Here is a 24,248-nt window from a genome sequence, read left to right on the forward strand (position 1 = left end):
ATTTCTCTATTTATACAAATGCTATACTATGTTGTCATCACTATCATGTCCCTGTCTACCATGCCAAAATGGAAGCCACTTATTAAGCATTCTCTACTCTATACAGCTCTATAGTTAGTCTGCGGCTCATTCCATTTTGGAATGTAAACCTTAGAGAATAAATTGTTCTAATATCATAGACTGTCAGTGGTCCATAAGGGAGTAATCACACATTGGATACTTCATACTGTAATCTTTATCCACAACTGTTTTCAGACTGCACTGTGTGCAACATAAGCATTTTAAATTATTCTACTACATAATATGATCTACTTCACAGGAAGCAATTGCAAACAACCTGGTCTACCACACACACAACTTCAAATGAAACTTCACTTGTAGGTGGAGTGAGAACCCTTGTTCTAATGTGTAACTCCTTTAGATTAAATTCTTATTGTTCCAAGATTAATGGATAACCACAAACGTACCCAATTCCTTTCTTGGAAAATAAAGGTATTCGCTGCCTTAAAGGGTAAAGCAGTTCGCAAGAAGGAGGCATCTGGGTTTGTGTGTGCTCCATCCAATGTGAGTAGAATTTCCATTAGCAGATCTATTTCTGTGATTTATTTATTTTTTTTCTCTACAAAAACAAGGGATTTAATCTCTAGGCCATGAACTGAATCTCACATTGCAAAATACAGAAAAAATAGCCGAATACAGATATTTTTCTGCTTGGTTATAGCTTTAATTTAGGTTGAAATTATGGTTTTCAGTTTGCCACAAATAACTATTTAGTAAATAAACTTACACTTTGATTTCCGTCTATTGACTGAGTAACTTACTATTGTCCCTTAAGTGTGTGTATACCTCTCTTCTCAAACATTTTATTCACATAATTAAATGTCATTTTTTTTTTTTATTCATTTATTGTATTTTTTTTGTGTGTGTGTTTTGGAGACTGATGTTCCATGTTTGCAGGTAGTGGTTCAAATACCTTACGACATATGTTGTTCTTAACATTGTACCATTACACCCAGCATGGTTCTTGTTCAAACTATGCTGTGTTTTTTTTCTTTTTTTTGTCCAAAACATGTATTTGGTTCGTGTCGCTCCCCTCAACACTAGGCTACCACCAGTTCGTGGATTCACACTGTCTCAATGCGCACCTTTTTTGTTGCCTCTCTGTTTTTTTTTTTTCTCTTCTTTTATATATCTTGATATTGCTCATTTTTGTCTGTTAATATTGTCACGGAACAAAAAATTACCAGTGATTACTTGTTTCATGGGGTATTTTTTTTTGCAGAGTGAGCATTTTACTGGCATTTGTATTTGATTTTCTTATGTTTTGTGAGACAGACTGGCACTTTAGACCAGTTATGAGCAGTATCCTAATACACCACTCCTGTCTGTCTCATGCTGAATCCCACCAAATAAGGGCGATTCCCTCTAACCCTGTACACATGTTGCCAGGATTTTCCACTGAAATGTGAATTGCAGGGAATTCAAAGTGAATGTTTACATTACTTTAATTGGAATAAGTTGACACTATTTTTAGTATTGAGGTTTTGGACTAGAATTTAAAATTTAGAATTCCCACTATATTGAATACCTTTGCTTGACTTTGTTTTAGTGTGTGATTTTTTTTTTTTTTTTCCTCATTCGATTGGTATGATAATATCAAGCACACGTTTTGTTTGTTAGGCTCACTTACTCTTTTTATATACTTTTCTTAGGGCACATTTATGATATTGGTGAAGGCAAAGTCGCAATTCTTGAGGTGACGGAAAACCATTGTGCAGCAGGAAAATGGTGAGTGTAAGCCTACATATAGCAGTACTAAAGTAATATACCCTTATTATACCCAGAAATACAAAATATTGTGAGACACATTGTTTTCTCGTGTGAAATATCAGTGAAGAAAATTTTTTTGTTTATGTCCTAATGTCCGTAAGTTTTATATCTGACTTGTATTTTATTTCAGTGACTGCTCAATCACATATAGTTTGATTTTATATTATGTTGATACACTTAATCTAGAGAACAGTTAATGTAGACCAGTCACTAATTAAAGGAAGATGCTCTAGGCTAGTAAATAAAGACTACACCTGTCTGCATTTAATGAGCTATAACTGCTTGAAAGGACTGTGCCCCTTGCTCTTTAAACTATAGTTGATATGATGCTTGTAATATCAATTTAAATGTAGAAATCGGCATACTAACATTCAAAACCTTTCGTCTTTGAAAGAACAGTGTGCCTTCTAAAAACTGTGACTTGCAAATACAAACAAAAACTGGTAGCAATATTTAGCAAATAGTTAACTGATCAGATAATTTCCAGTTGTCGGTATAGATCGCCAAACTGGAAAAATTACCCAACGCAGATTTTTCTAGCATGACAATTTTGACGTTAAATGTTCTGGTCAGTTCACAATTGTATGAATAGCCTCTGTAGAAATATGAGGTTCTAGTTATCCCAAAAACCAATGCGGAGTTTGATGCATATTTTCTTTACCTGCGCTTGGGTTGTGTGCGTTACAATGAAAAAGTACTGACATCATTTTATGCAGTTTCAAATTAAATATTTTTTCAAAAACTATTAATAGACTAATGCATGTATTGAATAATGATCAGACATGGAAAAAGTGTCAGAATTGCTCTGGTCCGGTTTTGAAAGCTAGCCTTACGTTATGTATAGGGTTGTATAGAAATGTTGGTAATAAAATATTACTGGAACGAAGTCTGGGTAGGCAGATTTATTGGTTCTGACGATTTTAGAACTGGTATTAAGCATTTTATCAATAATCGGGATCGGCTTTGTAATTTAACGATATTACCGATAACGTACTCACCTATCCCAGTCGCCACACGCTGTCTTCTGCATCTGGAAGCTCTGGCTGCCAACCAATGAGGACCTCACATCACCCCTTTCTGTGAGTCACTGCATGCGGAGCTCACCTGAAGGCAGGGAGGTGACAGCGAATAATCTACTGTAATGTACTGGGCTGGCTGATCGTGATAGGAGTGTGATTGCTCTCAGCAAGTTAAGTTAATACCAGGTTTGTATAGAAATTATGTTACTTTTTCAAAACTTTAGATGTACAGAATATCAGCACCAGCCAGTTACCAGCGATCGGCCTGCAAGGCGACCATCAATCGTTATTGACATTCACTCTGGAAAAATAAGTCAATCCCTAGAAAAAAAACACTCAGAATATTTTAAATTTAGTTGTTAAAGGTTTATGCCTAAATTATTTTTGGCCCACTCTGCTGCTAAGCTGTAGAGCTGGAAAGTGAATATAAAACCAGGAGAATTATCCTATTGATAACTGCAGTTGAAAGTGTTTTGGGAATTGTTTCTTCTATTTTGCTGTCAGATGGCATGTCTTTGTGGTTTTTATGGTAACCAGTAAATTGATAAAGCAGATCCGTATCAGGGGAGAATTGAGTGAGATAGAAAGGTTTGACATCGGCATTAATAATTAATGGAGATAGAGGCTATTAAAAGGGATTACTGACTCCTTATTAAAGGACCACTCTAGTGCCAGGAAAGCATACTCGTTTTCCTGGCACTAGAGTGCCCTGAGGGTGCCCCCACCCTCAGGGACCCCCTCCCGCCCGGCTCTGGAAAGGGGTTAAATCTTACCTTTTTCCAGCGCTGGGCGGAGAGATCGCCTCCTGCTCTCCTCCTCCGATCCTCCTCTTCTCCTCCCCGTCGGCTGAATGCGCACGCGCGACAAGAGCTGCGCGCGCATTCAGCCGGTCACATAGGAAAGCATTCATAATGCTTTCCTATGGACGCTGGCGTGCTCTCACTGTGAAAATCACAGTGAGAAGCACGCAAGCGCCTCTAGCGGCTGTCAGTGAGACAGCCACTAGAGGACATAGGGGGAAGGCTTAACCCATTCATAAACATAGCAGTTTCTCTGAAACTGCTATGTTTATGAAAAAATGGGTTAACCCTAGAAGGACCTGGCACCCAGACCACCTCATTAAGCTGAAGTGGTCTGGGTGCCTAGAGTGGTCCTTTAATAACATGCTGTCATTTTAAATAGACTGAAACTTTGGATTTGTCAGCCGCAGAAGTTTATTTGAAAAAGGATTTTAATAACTAGATCAGGTTTTACACTAAGCTTTGAACCTAATAAACTGAACTTTAAATCGGTTTCAAATGTCTTCACAAGGTTTTTATCTTGAATGTAAACTTCTGAACAGTTGATTTTGTCATAAAAGGAAAAGTGTAACCTTGTAAAAGTCAAACGATTAACCTGAACAATTGTATCTAAATGTTGACCTGGTTTATTGACTTTAACTTTGTAGATAAACTTTTTCTAAGTGCATTGGGCTATTTGTTTGTCCTTGTGTGTTATTCTGGTTCGAAGACCAACCTTGATCTTCACTTTATTCCAAGTAGATACATGTTTCTTTTCATATTCTCCAGTGAATGTGTAGATTACACATTAAACTTGCCTGAAGAGTCTTTCAGTGCCTTGCAATTACATGTTGCAAATGCAAGGTGTAGAGTGGGACATTTATATAGAGTTATTAAACAGTGTGTGCGTTACTGAACTAATTGCAAATATTGCAGGACCGTAAGTCATATGATGCTAGGCCATCCATACATGCGCTCATTTTCTTTTAGTATGACTAGTGAGTCTTACCCAAGACCTACAGGTTATTCAGTTAAAGGGGCACTATACACACCAGCACACTGCAGCACTGTTGTGATTATGATGCCAGAATTCCCCTGACACTGTGTCAGGCTAAGCTGTCAAACTATGTAAGAATGGTTTAATACTTACCTGGCTCTATTGGGAACCCGCAGTTGTACTAGCCTGTACAGCTTTACTAACGCAGAACTTCTTTTTGTCATTATACATGTCGTTATCCTGGCAACATGTCTTCGATTGGAAAACTAGAAATATAGAATGGGGTTAAAGCAGATCTGTCCCATATCAATGTTTCATAAATATATATTCTTTATGAAATACTGATCAAGACTGAATTGGAATTCTATTCAAACGCAATTCTAAGATTTCAAAATGCAAAATAGGAACTACTTTGTATGATGGTAAAGCCTGAGGTTGACTATAGACCCAGCTCTGCCGGCAACTTTAGTCCAACTCCTGCTTGCATATTAATTGGTGATATACTGCACAGGATGTTAACCCAGTTGCTTGCGTTTCCTGCGTAGTGACAAGAACTTGAGACAGTTTTTTTTTTTTTTTTTTAAAGAGACACTATAGTCCCCAGAACAACTACATCTTCATGTAGTTGTTCTGGTGAATATAATCATTTTTGCAGGCATTTTCATGTAAACACTGCCCTTTCAGAGAAAAGTTAGTATTTACATTGACCACTAGGGATACCTCCAGTGGCTGCCACTCAGATGGCAACTGGAGGTGCTTCCTGGGGCAGTGCTGCACAGTATGAAGCACTGCCATTCAGTGTCTCCATGCTCTGCATGGAGATGCTGAAATTACCTCATATAGATGCATTTATTCTAACACAGTAAATGAGTTTAAGCATGCGTGGGATAGGCATAAGGCTATCCTAACTTTAAGATAAGGCCAGGGACTAATGAAAGTATTTAGAAAATTGGGCAGACTAGATGGGCCGAATGGTTCTTATCTGCCGTCACATTCTATGTTTCTATCTCTATGAGGAGGTGCTGATTGGCCCCGCCCTTCCTCCTTGCCGATTTCAGCCAATCCAATGCTTTCAATGTGGGAAAGCATTGGATTGGCCAAAATCATTTCATTCTGGTGTCAGCAAGGAAGTGGGTTGGGTGCGGGACTAATGCCGGCAGACCTGCGCTGCGCTGGAAATGTTTTCCTACCTTTTAAAGGGGTCAAGTCACATAATTGGTGGTTTTACCGCTAAAGGGTCAGAAATACATGTTTGTGTTCCTGACCCTATAATCTTTCTTTCTTTCCTTCTTTCTTTCCTTCTTTCTTTCCAAGCCCTGGCAAATTGCTGTCCCCTATTCATGCTTTTGATAACACTGTGCATGTAGTATTGTTTATGGAATTACAACCTCATGTCGCTGAACCCCCAAAAAATCTAAATTTAGTGGGAACCATTTATTTCAAGATTTACATACTAAATAAATGTTTATAATCAGACGTCTGTTTAATTTTATCTTCTACACCTGCAACATTTATTTGATAATCTCTTAATTTATTTCCTTTTTGACCATGTTGAGAACGTTCTCATCCTAAATGAATGTTAATATACCTATGTTCTCCTTCAGGGTGTGATAGGCGTGCAGCTGGTTGTTACCATGGTGATGGCCAGTGTCCTTCAAAAGGTCATACCTCACTATTCTCTTGCCCGCTGGCTCCTCTGCAATGGCAGGTAGTGTACAAACACTGTGTTCAGATCTGTCTTATTATTCAGTATCGTTTTCAAAATGTCCAATTATATTTTTTCTGACAATATGCTTATGATTTCAGATGCCAGCAGGAATTTCTCCATTTTTTTTTTGTTCAGGGCATTTTAAAGGGACTTGTGGGTACAGCGCCCGTGGTTTGTGTGCAAAACCATTTTCAGGCGGAGGCTCTCTCAGATCATACATCTGTAGCCAACCTTTCTCTCCTGAATTGCAGGCAAACTAGTGGTTGTCTGCAAAAAGGAACCGCCAATCAGGGAGACCTTTTAATCTTGGGACATTCCTTAATGAGCAATAGTGATATATTGGTTGTGGTACTAAGATTCCACCTTTAATTCAAATTTGTCATTACAACATACAAACTACTGTAATTCTATTTTTCTTCTGTAAATTCACTCCATTATTTGCCCATTAATTTAGCCATGCACAGTTAATCTTATAGCTCTAAAGGTATATGATTCCCTGTAGTGTAATACATTTGCAGATTTTTGCAGACATTTTGAAAACAAAGTAAGAAATTTTATATAGCAATTGATTGCTTCATTCACTTCATAAAATTATGGAATATTGCTCTACATTTGTATTGTAGAATAAAATTTTCACCAGCCCACTTTCTAAAATTATGTTGCTAAGTGCCTTTAAAACTCCTCTGCTCAGCTCAAGGCTATACATTTGTGCTAATAAAAATATTTTTATATCTATACTCCAAATTTTCCTTGTTTCTTCCTTAACAGATGAGTCTGGTCTTTCACTGCCTTTCACTGTTTCCCTAGAACCGGTACATAAAGACCAGTGCTAATCACATTTCTTGCATTATGTACTGAGCGTGGAATCAACTCGTCGTTTTTGTTGTTCCCCTTTGATCTTCCACAATTAATTTCATCTAAACATACCACAGCTAGTAGCAACAATATGATTAACTGCTGTGACAGTTGTAGTGACAAAGTCAGCAGAAACAGAGGCATATAGTGCAGCTTGTATTATTGTGACATTCTGTTTGTTGTGCACCCTTACAAATATTTTTATTCCCAGTAAGGAGAATTGTGAGGATCTGATCAGTCTTATAAGACTCTTTTTTTTTTTTTTTTTTTTTTTTTTTTTTCGCTGTCCCTGTTTTTTACTTTAATAATGATATTATCGGCATTGCCACAGCAATCCAATTACATCTTGTTGTGCTCTGTATAGGAATCCCAAATGCTACAGATCTCCACAATGCATCTTCTGCTGGTACAAACCTTATGATGGTACAGTCTGTCAAGGGGCTTTAAAGTGAACATATTCACTAGAAGTTCTTACCTTTCCTTAAAGAAACACTGGAGCTTTAGCAATACCAATGTGTATTCCTATCGCTGTGTTGGCCATTTTGGTGACTTTCTTCCACCTACAAGGGTTAATAATTGTATTTTACTTACCTTCTCTCCCACACAGTACTGGTGTCAGTTGGAATGCAATGTCTCCTTGGCCAAGATCAAGATTGGGAGCAGTGGGTAGAGTGCATGTGCAACTATGCCGCGCCAATCAGTCTGAGACCATCTGATAGAAATAGCAGAGTTTTACTCTGCAATTTTCTCTGAAGTACTTCTAGTGGCAGTCTGAATGACAGTCATTAGAGGAATTTAAACCCTGCAATGAAAACAGAACATAATAATGCTGCTGGTGGTGCCGTCACCCCATTCCCATGTATCTCACATACCTAGAGATCCTCACACAGAGTGCATTTTCCCTATGGTTCTTATATGCTGGTTACATTGCCAGGAGTGACATTACGACTGTCAGGATGGGAAGGAATTAATCTTTGTCCCAGGATGTTTATTTCTTCATCATCATCTGCCTGTGCTAATAAAAGAGCCACTTCTGCTTCCATGAACTGATTCTGCAGCGCTGTTTGTCCAGACATTGGAAAACAGCCAAAGATAGATCTTCCTGATGAATATTTCTGAATGGTATATGAACCCCACATCTTTTCTGCCTGGTATTATGTGCAGTTTCGAGAGCTCAACGTTCCTGTCTTGTGCATGTTTATTCCTGTGGTTTATCATTGTTAGTATTTGTTAATTAGCACCTGGACTTTGTGCTTCTGTTTGTTCATTCAGATTTAGTTTATTGTAATTTTAATATTTTTTTCCAGTTTGTACTGGTATCAGCACCCAACAGAGGATGAACTACGGACACTTGCAGGGAAACAACAACTAAAGGGAAAAGGCAAGAAAGACCGGTAATTTCTTATTACTTCCTAAGTCACAGACATACAATTTTTGAATGTGTATGCAAAAATAGATTCTATTACTAAGATACTAATAAGTTAAATCACTACTTAAGATATATATTTCCCTTGTGTGGTTAAACTTACCTGTAAGGGAAAAGTCAGACACCATTGAGATAATCCTGGTAATCTCTGGTCCAATCAGATGCTTCTCATTGGTTACTATGCTTCTCGATTAGAAGTATTTAATGTAATTATGTGTGATGATGCCAAACTTAAAGGGTTACTCCAACCTTTACAACTAATGATGTGTTTTTATCTCTGCATGCCCTATAGGGCATATCTACCTAGCCCCCCGCCTAAATGGTTAAAGTGTTTTTTGCTGATCTCTCTCATCCAACATCATGGCAGCTCTCCTGTAGCGGTAGAACTGCACACAGGGAGGGAGGGATGGATGAACAACGCTTCCTCTTGCAGGCTATTCCTGCACAGGTAAATACCCTTGCGTCCATTGCCAGCCCGTTGTGCGTGCTGACGACAGACGTTAAATGTGGGCAAAATTGAATACAAAGTGTACTGGGCGTGCAGCAGTTAAAGCAGAAACGCTAGTCATCCACACCTCTGCCACCATGACCACTTCAAATCAACTAAGTGGTCATGGTGGATGGAGTAACCCTTTAAGTCCTTTGAAAAATTGTAGGAGGTAAGAAAACAGAGCCTTGTTTCACCAAATGTCTTCATTGCCATTTATCAGAAACATCAGTGTTTTACATTGTCAAAGAAAAAGGGTCATCTATGCAACAAAACAACTACTTGAAAATGTAATGATCCTGGTGCTTAGTGTCCCTTTAAATTAAATGCTCAAGAGTGGATAATTCAGGAAACAAGACAAATATATAGTTATTTCTGGCATGTTTGAAGCAGCTCTTATGTTTCTCTTTTATCTATTTATACATTAGACAAAGCATATCTAACTGTTCTTATAAAATACCTGTCAACATAAATTCCAAAATCAAGGACTGTTTGACAGAAATGGATTGAATTGGGTTTATGTGAAACCTCTTTTATAATTTTTTTTTTTAATGTTTTTGCTTTTTGTATAAATGTGTTGGCTTTATGAGAGCCATTAATATCTCAATTATTGTTCCCAAGAAATACTTAAAAGCAAATAATAAGAATTTCTATATCTGTGTTTCCTTTTTCTATTCTCAAATGTTCAACATGGATATTTAAACTTGTTCCATACATTTCTTTATTTTACTTTTGCTATAAATCGTGTTAGCTCAGGAAACAGGATATAGAGGTAAAGTGAACCCAGGCATTGAAAATGTTCTATTTTTATAATTTATACAGAAAATATAATGGTCATATTGAGAATAAACCTTTAACTATTCCGAAGGACATTGACCTGCATTTGGAGACAAAATCTGTTACTGAAGTGGATGCTTTAGGTAAGTGCAAGTATGTCTGGAAGAGAGTGCATTTTGGTATGTACTTGGAATAAGTACACAAGATTTATATATTTTAAGAACCTTTTTCTACTTTTTATTTTATTTTTTTTAGCTCTACACTATTTTCCTGAGTACCAGTGGTTGGTAGATTTTACTGTTGCAGCCACTGTGGTTTACCTTATCACTGAAGCCTACTACAGTTTGATGGGCCCATCCCAGGAAATGAATATTAGCATAGTATGGTGTATGCTTGTTCTGGCGTTTGCAGTGTATCCTTTCTTAAGAGAAAACAGGGGTTTTATTTAAAATAGCATCAAGGAGATGGTGACTCTAAGATGGTATTATCCCTAGGATATTGTTTGTTTAGCCCTTGTCGAACATCTGTCTTCCCAAGCTATCCACCCTTTTTTGGTCGTGTTTCGAAACCGCTGTAGAGTTAACGGTTGCTCAGTCCCAAATAATTATACCTGTCCCACAGCAAGATAATTCAAAAACATGCTTTTTTGTTAGACGTGCTGCAATAATTTTAACACTCATGGACCTTATAGGAATAGCACTACAGGAGCAAGGGGCAGCAGGTGAGAAAGTGTATAACAACTATCAAAGCAATTTAAATAGATTGCGTATCTTAATGATTAAACATATATTTATTGTTTGGGGGGCTACACTGAAACTGGTTTGAGAGATTTACTTTAAGATGTATTAATGATTCGTTTCTGGAGTTTGCTCATTTTGCCCAAAATGAGTCTGCCTCGACTTCTCTGGGGATTAATTGTGAGAATTTGGCCACAATTAGGAAAATCCTGCGTATGAGGTTTATAGATGACTGGTTCGTGTATGAACATATGGACAACATGAGACACATCTACTGGTTTTTGTGCCGAATTATAGAATACACTTATCTGTGATGTGGCCGATCCAGGTGTGATCCCTTTGGAACTTGATTTATGAAAAATGAAAGGAACATCATCTACAGCAAATTGTTGACAGCTGTGTATTTCTTAATATGGCTCTTAAATATTGTATATTATCTTTATTACTCCTTAACCAAACTCCACCAGTAAAGTGCTCTTCTCATTAACAACACATTACTTCAAAGTTCAAGATGGCGGAGAAAGGTCATTGTGCGTTACATTTGGATTTTTCTTCTTTGTCAAAGCAATGGCAATTCTCATTGTGACTGAGAACTACTTGGAATTTGGACTTGAGACTGGTAAGAATAAACAATAAATAAGTTGGAACTAAAACATTTTATGTACATATTAATAACTCTGTGTATATTTCACTTGCCATTGTAGGTTTTGCAATTATTCATGATTTGAGAACTTGCCTGATACAATTTGGAAGAAATAGCCAGACGAACATGTTTGGATTGGATGTTGCCTTTCATAGACTTTATATTTATCATTCTATTATTGTGACTAATGGAGAGGGCAAAAATCCTTCTTCACTTTCTCTAAAAGTAATAACCACTATTAGACAATGATCAGTATAAAGCCTTGCAAACATCCCATCACTGTGCACTTGTTAAAGTTAAGCTTACAGCTACTATCTTAGCTTACAGCTACTATCTTGCACCATGTTGTATTAAAATGAAGATATTTATTGAAGTTGCTCAGATCTGTCCTGTCCATGTGCATAAAGCATAGACGTCCGGTTTCATCCCGTGTGCTTTGACAGCATATATTGCTCCTTCAACGAAAGAGCACTACTTTTTATAATGCCTTAATTATTTCAATTTGATTAAAATGTCTATTTTTCTGTGCCGCTCAAATCTGCAGACTTGCGAATATTCACAATTGTCTATATATTTGAAATCTGCTCCGTAGGAAATAGTGGCTTTCTCATGAGCATATTATGGGGACATTTTACATGTAAATACTCTGACATTAAATGTGATTTTTTTCCCCCCTTACTTTGGCTTCTAATGGAATCTGTTTAGGCTTGGAACAGAGTTACTATCTCAATAACTGGTTTGTTTTCCGTGCTGGGTGAACCTACTGGTTTTAATGGAAGAAAATATATAATGAGCAGTGCACTGCCTTTTACAATACCTTCAATTTAAAGGAACATGTTGGTATTTTTTGTTCGATAAACCTCACCATCACTTGGCAAAGAACGAATGCATAATTTTGTGTTAAAACTGGCAATTATCTTTTTACCTTACATTATTTCTGTTTGCCTTGTTAGCAATTTATATAACAGAAAAACAAAATGTTCTCGGTTGTCCTTGTACAAAGAAATCCACTTGCCTGCCATTACCATCTATGTTTTTCCTACAGGCTTTGCAAATTTTTCCGAGAGTGCTGTTCAGTTTCTCGAAAACCAAGGCCTTGAAACCAAGTAAGTGGTTTATTTTCTGTTATTGAAAAGGCGCTTGCTTGTTTGCAGTGTTTTGAACTCTACTTGCATGGTCATATGGCCTTGGTTATAGCAAATAATAAATGTAATGCCCCTTAATTTCTTTGGAAGTTGTATTGAACGAAATATAATCCTAATTATTACTAGTTGTTGGATTTAGATTTTTCAATTCATGTAGCTCAGTTCTATTTGCTTTCACAGTTACCTGTTTGACTGCTTTTATTATATGTTTGAATGCATGCACTTTTGTTTCTCTGTTTAGAAATGTTTATTATATTATACTGGTATGCTTGCATGGACATTAGGTGTTTATAAGCATTATGTGGTGATTCCCAAGCTCCTGCAATGGATATGATAACGTGTGACTACAATCGAGCATATGGTGCTTGGAATGTTGGCTTCTGGAAATATGACTCCCTGAAGCTCTCCTTTATGGATGCTGCCACCTTACCCCCTTGATTTGCGTATTGCTGCTTCATCCAATTTTGTACTTTTGCGCATGTACAAAAGTTTAAAACCGAAGTGAAAGATTAAGGAAGAGTGCATGTTCCTCCGTAGAACGTCTTATTACATGACTCTCAACAGTTGCTTGGAAATGACAAGTTGACAGCAGAGGCTCAATTTCGATATTCTCCACGAAACAATATCTTTTTTTTTTTTTTTTTTTCTAAAGAACTCTCATCGCAGTCAATATGAGCGTTTCTCAAATATTCTTTTAGACTGCCTTTAATATTCAAAAATGGCAGTGTCCAGTTTCTGGTATTATAGCAAGATACATTTTTCACTTTAGAATGCTGTGTTTTCGGTTGTGTTCTTCTTAAATGTGACTTCTTGAAATCCAACTTTTATGTGGTTTATTATATATCCTTCTCTTCTGTTAATTTTTTCCTTTTTTTTTTTTACGGTGCAATAAAACAGACTTACAGAGCTTTGAAAAAGGGTTAAGGTTTGGGGTGTTTTTGTATGTGTGTTTTTTTTTTTATATACTTTACAATTATTTTGTAGGCATTTTGGACCTGCCTAATCGACTGCAGTTTCTCGTTTGTTTAAAACTTATTGTATAAATCAGTTCTATTTTCTGGCCCTCTTTGATAGAAGTGAAAGTGGGAATAACTAAAGCTATTCGATATCTCTCACTATAGAGGTCCAGTCTCGCAGCTGACTTTCAAGTTCCTTCTTGCTGTCCTGTGTTCATTCATTGGGGCTTTCTTGACATTCCCTGGCTTGCGCATTGCCCAGATGCACCTGGATGCACTAAACCAAACAACGGAGAAACTGACTCAGTAAGATGAGAATAATGTCATTTATGTTAATTCCTGAATGAAACTAAAGCCAGTGGCAGGGTTTGCTGATTAGCAGTAGGACATCTCACAAAAACATGCTGATGTTCCCTCTGTTTTTATTTTTCAGGTTTCTACTCCATATAAACTTTTTAGCTCCTCTCTTAATGGTTCTGCTTTGGGTGAAGCCAATAACCAAGGATTATATTCTGAATCCACCATTAGGCAAGGAAAGTGTGCCTTTGTAAGTTTTCTTATTAAAATACTTGTTTATGTGTCACAACAGCTGGGGAATTGAAATGTAAGAAGGTACATATTTTTGTATGTTGGATGACAGAGCTTTACAAGAATGTTGGTGTCCCTTCCAGTCTTTTACAGAAAGTTACTTAATGCAGCATAATCCCTGAATTACTGTAGTGTCCCTCAATTGGAAGGATACATCTTTTAACTATCGCTAGATAGCTGTAAACTGCAGCATATCCATCTCTCTATCTGTGAAATCTATTATCATTTTTTTTTTTTCTTTCTCTTTCTTCTCCCCATACATCATTTGTGGCAGTACTAGGCATGTTCCTCCTCTGGACATGTAGTCATAAGAATGCAATAAAATAGACTGAGATCCCCAGCTAAGCTGTTTATTTATCCCTTGTAGAATGACTGAGGACTCCTTTAATTCCTTACGTCTCTGGATCATCATTTTGTTGTGTGCATTGAGACTGGCTTTGATGCGTCATCACATGCAAGCGTATTTAAATTTAGCACAAAAATGTGTGGATCAAATGAAGAAGGAAGCAGGCAGAATAAGCATTGTGGAACTACAGAAAATGGTAAGATGTAGTATAGAATGGTCAAACTTATATATGATGCTTTAAAGGAACACTATAGGGTCAGGAACACAAACATGTATTCCTGACCCTATAATGTTTATTCCACCATTTAGGTGGCTTGCCATCCCTTAGAAAATGTTAAAATTCACCTTATTTCCTCAGCCATGCAGGTCCGCCGGCGCTGTCCCTGCCCCTGATCCGCCTTCTTGGTGACATCAGAATTTTTCAGTCAATCCAATGCACTTCCATAGGGCATCCCCTATGGAAGTGCATTGGATTGACTGAAAATTTCTGATGATGTCACCAAGAAGGCGGATCAGGGGCAGGACCAAACACTGTTTTGGCCAATCACCTCCTCCTAGAGATGCATTGAATCAATGCATCTCATGAAGAACATTCAGCGTCCCCATGCAGAGTGTGGAGAGGCTGAATGGCAGTGCTGCCTACTGTGCATCACTACCCCAGGAAGCACCTCCAGTGGCCATCTGAGGAGTGGCCACTGGAGGTATATCTAGGGGTCATTGTAAACACTGCTTTATCTCTGAAAAGGTATTTACATGAAAATGCATGCAGGAAATGATTATAGTCAGCAGAACAATTGCATTAAGCAGTAGTTGTTCTGGTGACTATAGCATCCCTTTAATGTTTGATACGTGTATATGTTGGTAAGATAGGACTGCAATTTCCTGCTTCTCAAAGTTTCCATAACTTGAGTAATGGTGAAATATCTTATATTCATTATTTTAATCCATGGTAGTGGCATGCGATCTTCCATTGTTACGGTGCATTTTTCTTTGCTGCTGTCCTTTTAGTTGTCTGTAATTTTATTTTGAGCCACGTTGCTTCATCTATCTTGTGGAATTCTAACCGTAATTTTCTTGGTTTTAGGTTGCTCGTGTGTTCTATTACCTTTGTGTTATTGCACTACAATATATGGCCCCTCTGGTGATGCTCCTCCACTTGACTCTGCTTCTAAAAACTCTAGGTATGAAAGGCTACTCTGGGTTAATGTTCACAAAGTGTTCTAGAAATGGATGGGTGTGTACATAGTGCAGGAAATGGACTTCCCATTCACAGATGGGTATATACATTGTGCAGGAGAATCCACGCTGTCCAAAAATGTCACTTAATGTGCTATTTGAAACATTGCAAGTAATGTCTACTTAAAATTGTGGTTTAGTACTTATTCGTTCAGTGTTTTAATTTATATATATATATATATATATATATATATATATATATATTTTTTTTTTTTTTTTATTATTATTAGGTAATCACACATGGGGCTTCTATGAGGATTCAGATCATTCACCGGATGTTGGTCATGGATCGCACTCTCTTGTTTCTGAACTTCCGTGTCCTGATGAAAAAACAAAAGCAACCGTTAGCCAAATTACAATGGCACTAGGTGGACTAAAAAACATTTTTACTCCTCTGCTTTTTCGGGGACTGCTATCATTTCTCACCTGGTGGATTGCAGTCTGCCTTTTCTCTATAAACCTATTTGGTTTGTTTTACCACCAGTATTTAATTGTGGCATGATTTAGACTTAATCATAATGTTCAAAGGACCAACATAAGGCCAGATGTACTGGTACAGCACAAGTCTACATGCAAATATGCCGACCGCAACATGTCTTGTTTCAATGTTTCCTCTGGAATCTCAGGGTAAATATTGTTTAGAATCACTGTTGAGCAATTAATCTTCATTACCTCAGTGGAAGAATACTTAACTGCTGATTTTGATCCTGTTATAAGTTTTTTTTTTTTTTTTTTTTTTTTTTTTTTTTTTCTTCTTTCTTCTACTTTTTTCTTCAAAGACATCACTCCCATTAAACTTGTTTTGCACTCACATTGTTCTTAGATTTTCACCAAGTATGGATGACCACTCTAAAAAGAGTGCCTTTTTTTTTTTTCCATTTACCGTTGTATGACTTTTTTTCTAACTTTTTTTTTGTCTAACTTTTTATCTCTGTAACTATCTGAGCCATATGAAGAAAGATGAGGTTTAACAATAACCAAGAAATAAATTGTTACTACTGTTGGAGCTGTCAATTTTTAATGACATAGTCCAACAGGACAGAATGTATTTCTACTGTATATTACAGTAAAGAAAGCTGTGTGGGCGTACACAAGCAACTGCGTGTTTTCCTGAACCCTTAATATGCCTGAACGGCAATTGTGTTTGTCACAGGCAAATGTTGTTCAGTAGTTTAGTTCGATTTAAATCTGTTTAATCAATGACACTTGACAGATGTTGGTGCTAGTGTTCAAGCCACACAGGGCTGTGTGAGGTGTATATGCTAACGTAATTGTTTAATAATCTAAATCATATCGCTCAAAATAATCGCTTTTAAATTGCTTGGCAAACTTGGAATCTGGTGGTGGGGGAAAGATATGTTGTATATTAAATATATAATATATCTACATTTTAAAATCATTTTGAAACAATGTTGTTACATGTATAGAATTATCAAAATTTGTCATCCAACACTCAATTATTTATGTTTCCCCCTCTTCCCCCATATTTCTTTAAGGGCTTTATTGCGAATTGTTCATTATAAACTGCCTGTAAAATATATATAATTTTTTTTTTTACATGCAAAAATATATGTATATGCAAAGGTTTTAAAACTTTTATATAATTTATACGTTCCAGACGCGCACACTTTTGTTTGTGGATTTTTTTTTTTTTTCTTCATTAAGCATCCTGTTGAATAAAACATTTGTAGCCCAGAGAATGTTAATCCTTACACCATTCGTTCATGGGTAATACGTAGGTTCCCACGGTGCCACAAAATCCAACAATGGCAGGAATTCACTGGATAGGCCAAAAAGCAACTGTCAAAGCCTTGTTCATTTTGACTGCACTTTCCATTGCTTGAGTAACCCACGTGGCCTTATATAGAGTTTTTCAACTTGCTTGTCAGAAGTCTCGTTAGAAACTTCTTTGATATTTGATCTTGGATTAGAAGTGCAAAACTTACAAGGTTATCTGGCTATGAAAATATTTTGGCACCTTGAAGGAACACTATAGTGTCAGCAATACAAGCATCTATTCCTGACACTATAGTGTTGAACTACTTAGGTGACCGCCCCCCCCTCCAATTGCATGGGAAAGGTGTTGTTTACTCCCCATTTTTCCCACGCCGGCCACGTCATGGATAGCCCCACCTTCGTGGCTGAGATAATCATGTGTGTGAACTTCCTTTTCTCTGAAAAAGCAGCGTTTACAGTGCTCTGCCTGCTGGGACAGGCTATAGACACCAGCACCACTACACTACTGGTGACTATAGTGTCCCTTTAATTTTGAGAATATTTGCCTAGCTTTAAATTGAATTTCTTTTCATCGAAAGTAACTAAAAACACCACCTTACAAGGCAAGGCAAATGTTTCTTTGCGGTCCTACAAAATAAATTCTACACACCTTACTTTGGAGTATGTGACATCAGGACAAATTAAAGCTTTAATGCCACCCTTGAAGTGGTTTGTGGGTGTTTTAATCTCTATGCTTAACAGTTCTAGAAATAAAAAGCTGTAAAAACAAATGTTTTTCTTTTTAGTTCTTTTATTTTTTCATTTGATCTCAAAATAAGGGTCTGCAAGAAAATCTCAATGTGTGATATAACTGTTATTTTAAAACATTCTCATTCTATAAAGAATAAAAATAAATCCTGTTGATGTTACAATAGAATGCAATATGTACCAACAATTTTAAGGCTTTTTTTTTTTTAAATGGATTTAGGCCACACAAGCCTTTGAAGTGGTATGAATGAAGAAAGAAAAAAGAAATGTAGGTTCACTTAATATTGACTGACGTTTATTGCATGAAAACCAGAATCCAGTTAAAATAGGTAGTGGAATGTTTCAGTTAAAACCGAATATTCGGAAACAAGATATCACATCCCTGGGAGCACCTCGGTGCTCACTATGAGAAGACTGATAATCCCCAGCTAGAGATATGGCAAAAGAGGTAGACACAAATTAAATATGACTCCACAATGCACTCAGTAATGCGACAAGTATCTACTAATCTAATAGTGCCATTTAAGCTAATTTAGTGTGTGTGGATGGCACAGACCCCACCAACACATATGTGGTGTATGTCTCATCACGAATTCGTAGTCCACGATATATATTGAAGACAGGAAAAACAATGGTACCGTATCTAATGAATAGATGACAAATGTGCTTTATAAAAGCTCACAAAGTGTTGCGCCTTCCTGGCTCTAAGAAAGACATATGTTTGTGGAATGTCCTATTTATCTATCCATCTTTCTGTATGAAAGAACTGAAATGCAGATGCCCAGAAGCTGACTGTGCTATGAGATTGTGAGTTGTGACAGTCAACTCTACAGAGATTTGAGTGGGACACCATAGCTGGAATAGCTCTTTTTATGTTCCCCAAACCCCTTTCTCCTCAATGTGAGAATTTTTATTATTGGTTTAATAAATTTGTTTTACTTTGTACATGTCCCCTCTCCTGCCTTTTTTTTTTTTTTTAACAATCCTTTCAGCAGAATTCATGGTGGGGGAGGAGGCTAATGTTATGGTGGAATCTTGATTTGAACCCTGGGATACGGATTAAAGGCACACTATAGGCACCCAGACCACTTCATCTCATTAAAGTGGTCTTGGTGCAGTGTCCCTGCCCTCCTTAACCCTGCAATATAAAACTGCAATGTTTATATTGCAGTGCTAAGACTGCCTCTTGTGGCTGTCTACCAGTAGAGCCACTAGAGGCAGTTTTCAGAGTTTGACTCCAAAAAACGACGCTGTACGTCCTCACTCTTTGAATAACGATGTCTAGTGTCTTCGAAAACTCCAAAGGAAAGCATGGTGTCTGACCCAGCACCAAGGGATATTGCGCTGGAATAAGGTGAGTAACTGAAAGCTTATTTAAAAAAAATAAAAAATACAGAATCTTCGTAGAGTCCGCGAGTAGGGGCATGTCTAGTAAAAAATAAAAATAAAAAAGGTCCCCCCTCCCGAGCCCCCACCCGCAATGCGGTGGGTGGGGACCCTAAAGTAAAATGGTGGGTGGGGGCCCTAAATACTAATAGGGGGGACCTAATGTCCTCCTTCCTGGCCCCCACCCCTGAGCGGTGGGTGGGGCCCTAAATTGGAATAAGTGGGGGTCCTAATGTCCTCCCCCTGGCACCCACCCCTGCGCGGAGGGTGGGGGCCCTAAATTGGAATAAGGGGGTCCTAATGTCCTCCCCCCCTGGCACCCACCCCTGAGCGGTGGGTGGGGGCCCTAAATACTAATAAGGTGGGGACCTAATGTCCTGCCCCCACCCCTGAGCGGTGGGTTGGGGCCCTAAATACTAATAAGGGGGGGCGACCTAATGTCCTCCCCCCTGGCCGCCACCCCTGAGCGGTGGTTGGGGGCCTTAAATACTAATAAGGGGGACCTATTGTCCTCCCCCACGGCACCCACCCCTGAGTGGCAGGTGGGGGCCCTAAAAAAGTCCCCCCCCATTTGACTAGGGGTCCCCAAACCCTTAGTCCCCCCCCCCCAAAAAAAAAAATGTTTTATCCCCCTCAACCTAAAAATAATGAGGGGGGGACCTTTAACTAAGTACCTGTAAAAAAAAAACAACTTACCATTCAATGTTTTCTTTCTTCTAAAATTCAGCCCCAAAAAAGTCCAAATAAAAAACCATAAAAACCGACGCAATAATAAAAAAAAAAAAAAAAGCGCAAAAAAAATGTATCCATCTTCACCCAGCGAGGGCTCCGCGCAGACTGAGCTCTGTAGGGTGGGGGAAGGCTTATAACGCCTTGCCCCGCCCTGCAATTAGGCTCAGAACACCCTGATTGGTGGGTTTAAGCCATCCAATCAGAGTGCTCTGACAGGTAAATGAAGAGACTGACAGGTAAGTCTCTACATTTACCTGTCACAGCACTCTGGTTGGTTTGAAATCCACTAATCACAGTGCTCTGTGTCATTTTACACAGCGTAAAATGGGGGCCAGGGGGGAGGACATTAGGTCCCCCCCCCTTATTCTGATTTAGGGCCCCCCACCCGCTGCTCAGGGGTGGGGGCTGGGGGGAGGACAATAGGTCCGCCCCCATTTTTTTACATTAGGGCCCCCACCCACCACTCAGGCTGCTCACTTTTTAATAGACATTAAATTAATACTAAGTAATCTTTACTTAGTATTAGTAAATTTGGCTGAAAGACCAATTTAGGTCTTTCAGCCTTTTAGTAGATAGCTCCCTAATACTGTGGGAATTAGGGAGTTATCTACTTATTTATTCCTGTCATTACATTGACAGGCTAAGTATCTTACATTTTATATGAATGTATGTTACTTGATTGTTGTAAGTGTTGCAAATGCTTACATCTGAATCCTGGCTATGTTTGTATACTTTTTATTTAAAATTGTATACAATGTAACATTCTTCTTCTTTCACTGGGTAAGTATATTAGTATTTAGGCAATACTGTGCTTTGGAACTTCGGCAACTTCTACACTTTGGAAATTCGGTAATTTCGGGACCTCGGCAATTCGGACATTCGGAAGTACCCGAATGTCCAAATAGCCTGAAACGAACAACGATACAAAGCAATTACAGTATAAATAACACAAGCAGAATATGGCAGCATACACACCTCAATTTAAAAAAAATAGGACCGGCATGCTACGGGACATCACAATCCTTTATTGGCACAGTGCTGCTAAAAGGTTGCCTACCGCTGGTATAGGCCTTGGAGAGGCGGTAACATAATAAATAATAAAAGTTATCAAAAAACACTGGCACTTATTAAAACAAGACAAAATACTTAATTTATATTAAATATTTTTATAAGTATTTAAAAATGTTACATATGTGAGTGGTGCACGTATTTTGGGGGCAACTTTAAGTGGTTTTATCCCTATATAAAGCCCATCAGCCAGGCAGTCTGTTATTATCCGTTTGAGAAAGTCTATTTAGACGAAACGGGCAATGGTTATGTAATTTTGTGTATTTTAAATCAAGAAAAGTATTTTGGTTACTTTGCTGTACCTATCCTCTTTTTATTGTGTTTTATATGCACTTTTATTATTTTATTCAATTTTTTTTTATTGTTCCTGTATTTAAAGAAATCCAAGGTGGGGATCATATAACCAACGCTTTACCTATAGAGCAGTGTTTCTGCTCTATGCTTGTGAGTATTATTTTATCCAATTGAGAGCACTATTGTTGCCTTTTATCCCTGGAGCCTTGGGCACCGAGACTGGGCTGACGGACGCATCTTTCCTGCATATCCCATAAGCGGGATTATACTTCACACCGGAGCTGGATATAGCTCTTTTAAATGTGAGTGCACTACCTTTTTATACATATATCTTATTCTGGATTCATACTTATTGCACTTTTGGTTGCCCTCGTCTCTGATTTTGTCTCTCTCTCTCTCTCTCTCTCTCTCTCTCTATATATATATATATATATATATATATATATATATATACATGTATAATTTGAGACATTTGGACGTACCCATCCCTGTAGAAGAGTCTATACATCTACACTCTATCAAGTACCTTTGATCTTCTACTGCTGATTAAGTGAGACTCAAATTATTTGTTTATATATATATGGAGACAAAAGAAGGGACGAGGGCAACCAATAGTGCAATAAGTATGAATCCAGAATAAGATATATGTATAAAAAGGTAGTGCACTCACATTTAAAAGAGCTATACCCAGCTCTGGTGTGATAGGCGTACAGTGGTATAATCCCCGCTTATGGGATATGCAGGAAAGATACGTCCGTCAGCCCAGGCTGGGTGTCCAAGGCTCCATTTCTTTGAGTAGAGGAACAATAAAAAGTCAGGAAAAATGAATAAAATAATAAAAGTGCATATAAAATACAATACAAAGGATTGGTACAGCAAAGTAAAATACTTTTATTGATTTAAAATACACAAAATTACATAACGATAACGCGTTTCGTCAAAATAGACTTTCTCAAATGGATAATAACAGACTTCCTGGCTGATGGGCTTTAAATAGGGATAAAACCACTTAAAATTGGAACCAAAATGTAAGGTGAATTGTTGTGCTACATTTGTTTTTCAAAGGAAAAGATTCCAACACCGAATGGAATAATGGAAACATTATTTCAAGTGAAAACAGTGTGATAGTCAATGAATACCTACAGGGTTACTCACTAAAGTGGAAATTCAAACAAGCCAAACTCTAAACATTCTCCAAGTCAGCTATGTTTTCATAAATGTTACACAACTGTAGACCTAGGACTCTTCACCACACTATGCAAGAATTCTAAGACATAACTACTGGCCCAATGGCTGATTTTGCACTTACAACTCCATTTCTCATGCAAAGCAGAAAAGATGACCCCCAGATCTGTCCGGCACTGTCTCAGACTCCCAACCTCTGAAACTGAGTTCTGAATTAAAAGCACTGGCCTCTTATGTAATCATTACAGGAACACTATAGTCACCTAAACAACTTTAGCTTAATGAAGCAGTCTTGGTGCATAGATCATGCATCTCAGGTTTTATTGCTCAATTCACTGCCATTTAGGTGTTAAATCACTTTTTTTCTGTTTATGCAGCTCTTGCCACACCTCACATGGGTATGATTGACACAGCCTGCATGAAAATTGGTTTCACTTTCAATCAGATTTTCAGAATTTACCTTAAACTATTTTATCTCTTGCTTTGTAAATTGAACTTTAATCACATACAGGAGTCTCTTGCATGGTCTAGCAAGCTATTAATATAGCAGGGGATAATAAAATCTAAATTAAATGGAACTTGCAATAAAGGAAGAATATTCATTAGATGACACTTTACAGGAAGTGTTTAGGAAGGCTGTGCCAGTCTCATGCAGGGAGGTGTGACTAGGGTTCATAAACAAAGTGATTTAACTCCTAAATGGCAGATAATTGAGTATTGAGACTGCAGGGGAATGATTTATACACCAAAACTGTGTCTTTAAGCTAAAGTTGTTTTGGTGACTATAGTGTCCCTTTAAAGTGGATGTAATGACCCTCAGATCCTCAATTAAAGATACCATCAGGTCTGAAACAGATGACCGACATGCAGATCATTCAGGCCTGGAAAGCAGGGTGATGTCTCTGAACCATCTAGTGCAAGTGCACACATCAAGCCTTGTGTCTTCCGTGGAGGATGGAGTTTCAAGTGCTGATGTAAACTTACATTTACCCAAGAATGATTTATGGCAAAAGCAAGGGAAGGGCAAACAGGATTGTCCATTTCACTGTATTATAATTTATCCCTTATTTTTTTTTCTTCTATAGCTATAACTTTTCTTGGGTGAAGATTGTGTCCCGGGAATATAAAATGGAGATCTCCAGGTGACTAGCTTATTTCTGTGGACTGACACTTCCAAATCCCTATTACTTTGTCATCAGATATTTTGTCACTTTTCCCTGGCAGGAACCACAGAGTTGTGTGCTCTGCCATTTGGATTCAGTATGACCATGAGAGTGTTTTCCAGTGTTATTGATCCTCATTGCTCAAATAAAACAAAATTTTCAATTATTTGGACGATATCCTCATTATGGGAAAAGAGCAGATCCACCATGGAGATATATCACGATAGGGTCCTGAAAATTCTACTGTCTCACAGTTGAATGATCAGCATTCAACCAACCATATTATTCTAAAAAAAAGAATAGAAATTCATCAAAGTCTGTTTGATTTATTTTTCATTAAAGTCGCGTTGAAATGCAAAAACATCCCCCCCCAAAAAGGTTGGTCACGAAAAAAGCTGTTTTATAGA

The 24,248-nt window shown here is 37.8% G+C and overlaps 1 protein-coding gene across 1 annotated transcript; it reads left to right on the forward strand.

Moving 5' to 3' along the window:
* The first annotated feature begins 486 nt into the window (after positions 1 to 486).
* Positions 487 to 17,005, forward strand: TMEM161B (transmembrane protein 161B). The gene is made up of 13 exons (XM_063456755.1): positions 487 to 564; positions 1,713 to 1,788; positions 6,230 to 6,333; positions 8,496 to 8,582; positions 9,924 to 10,021; positions 10,134 to 10,290; positions 11,083 to 11,234; positions 12,304 to 12,364; positions 13,525 to 13,665; positions 13,793 to 13,906; positions 14,315 to 14,489; positions 15,378 to 15,474; positions 15,760 to 17,005. The coding sequence occupies exons 2-13, from the start codon at positions 1,786 to 1,788 to the stop codon at positions 16,029 to 16,031; spliced, it is 1,461 nt and encodes a 486-aa protein (XP_063312825.1). The 5' UTR covers positions 487 to 564; positions 1,713 to 1,785; the 3' UTR covers positions 16,032 to 17,005.
* Positions 17,006 to 24,248: the final 7,243 nt, after the last annotated feature.

The sequence above is a fragment of the Pelobates fuscus genome, chromosome 5, assembly GCF_036172605.1.
Source record: "Pelobates fuscus isolate aPelFus1 chromosome 5, aPelFus1.pri, whole genome shotgun sequence".
Classification (NCBI taxonomy): domain Eukaryota; kingdom Metazoa; phylum Chordata; class Amphibia; order Anura; family Pelobatidae; genus Pelobates; species Pelobates fuscus.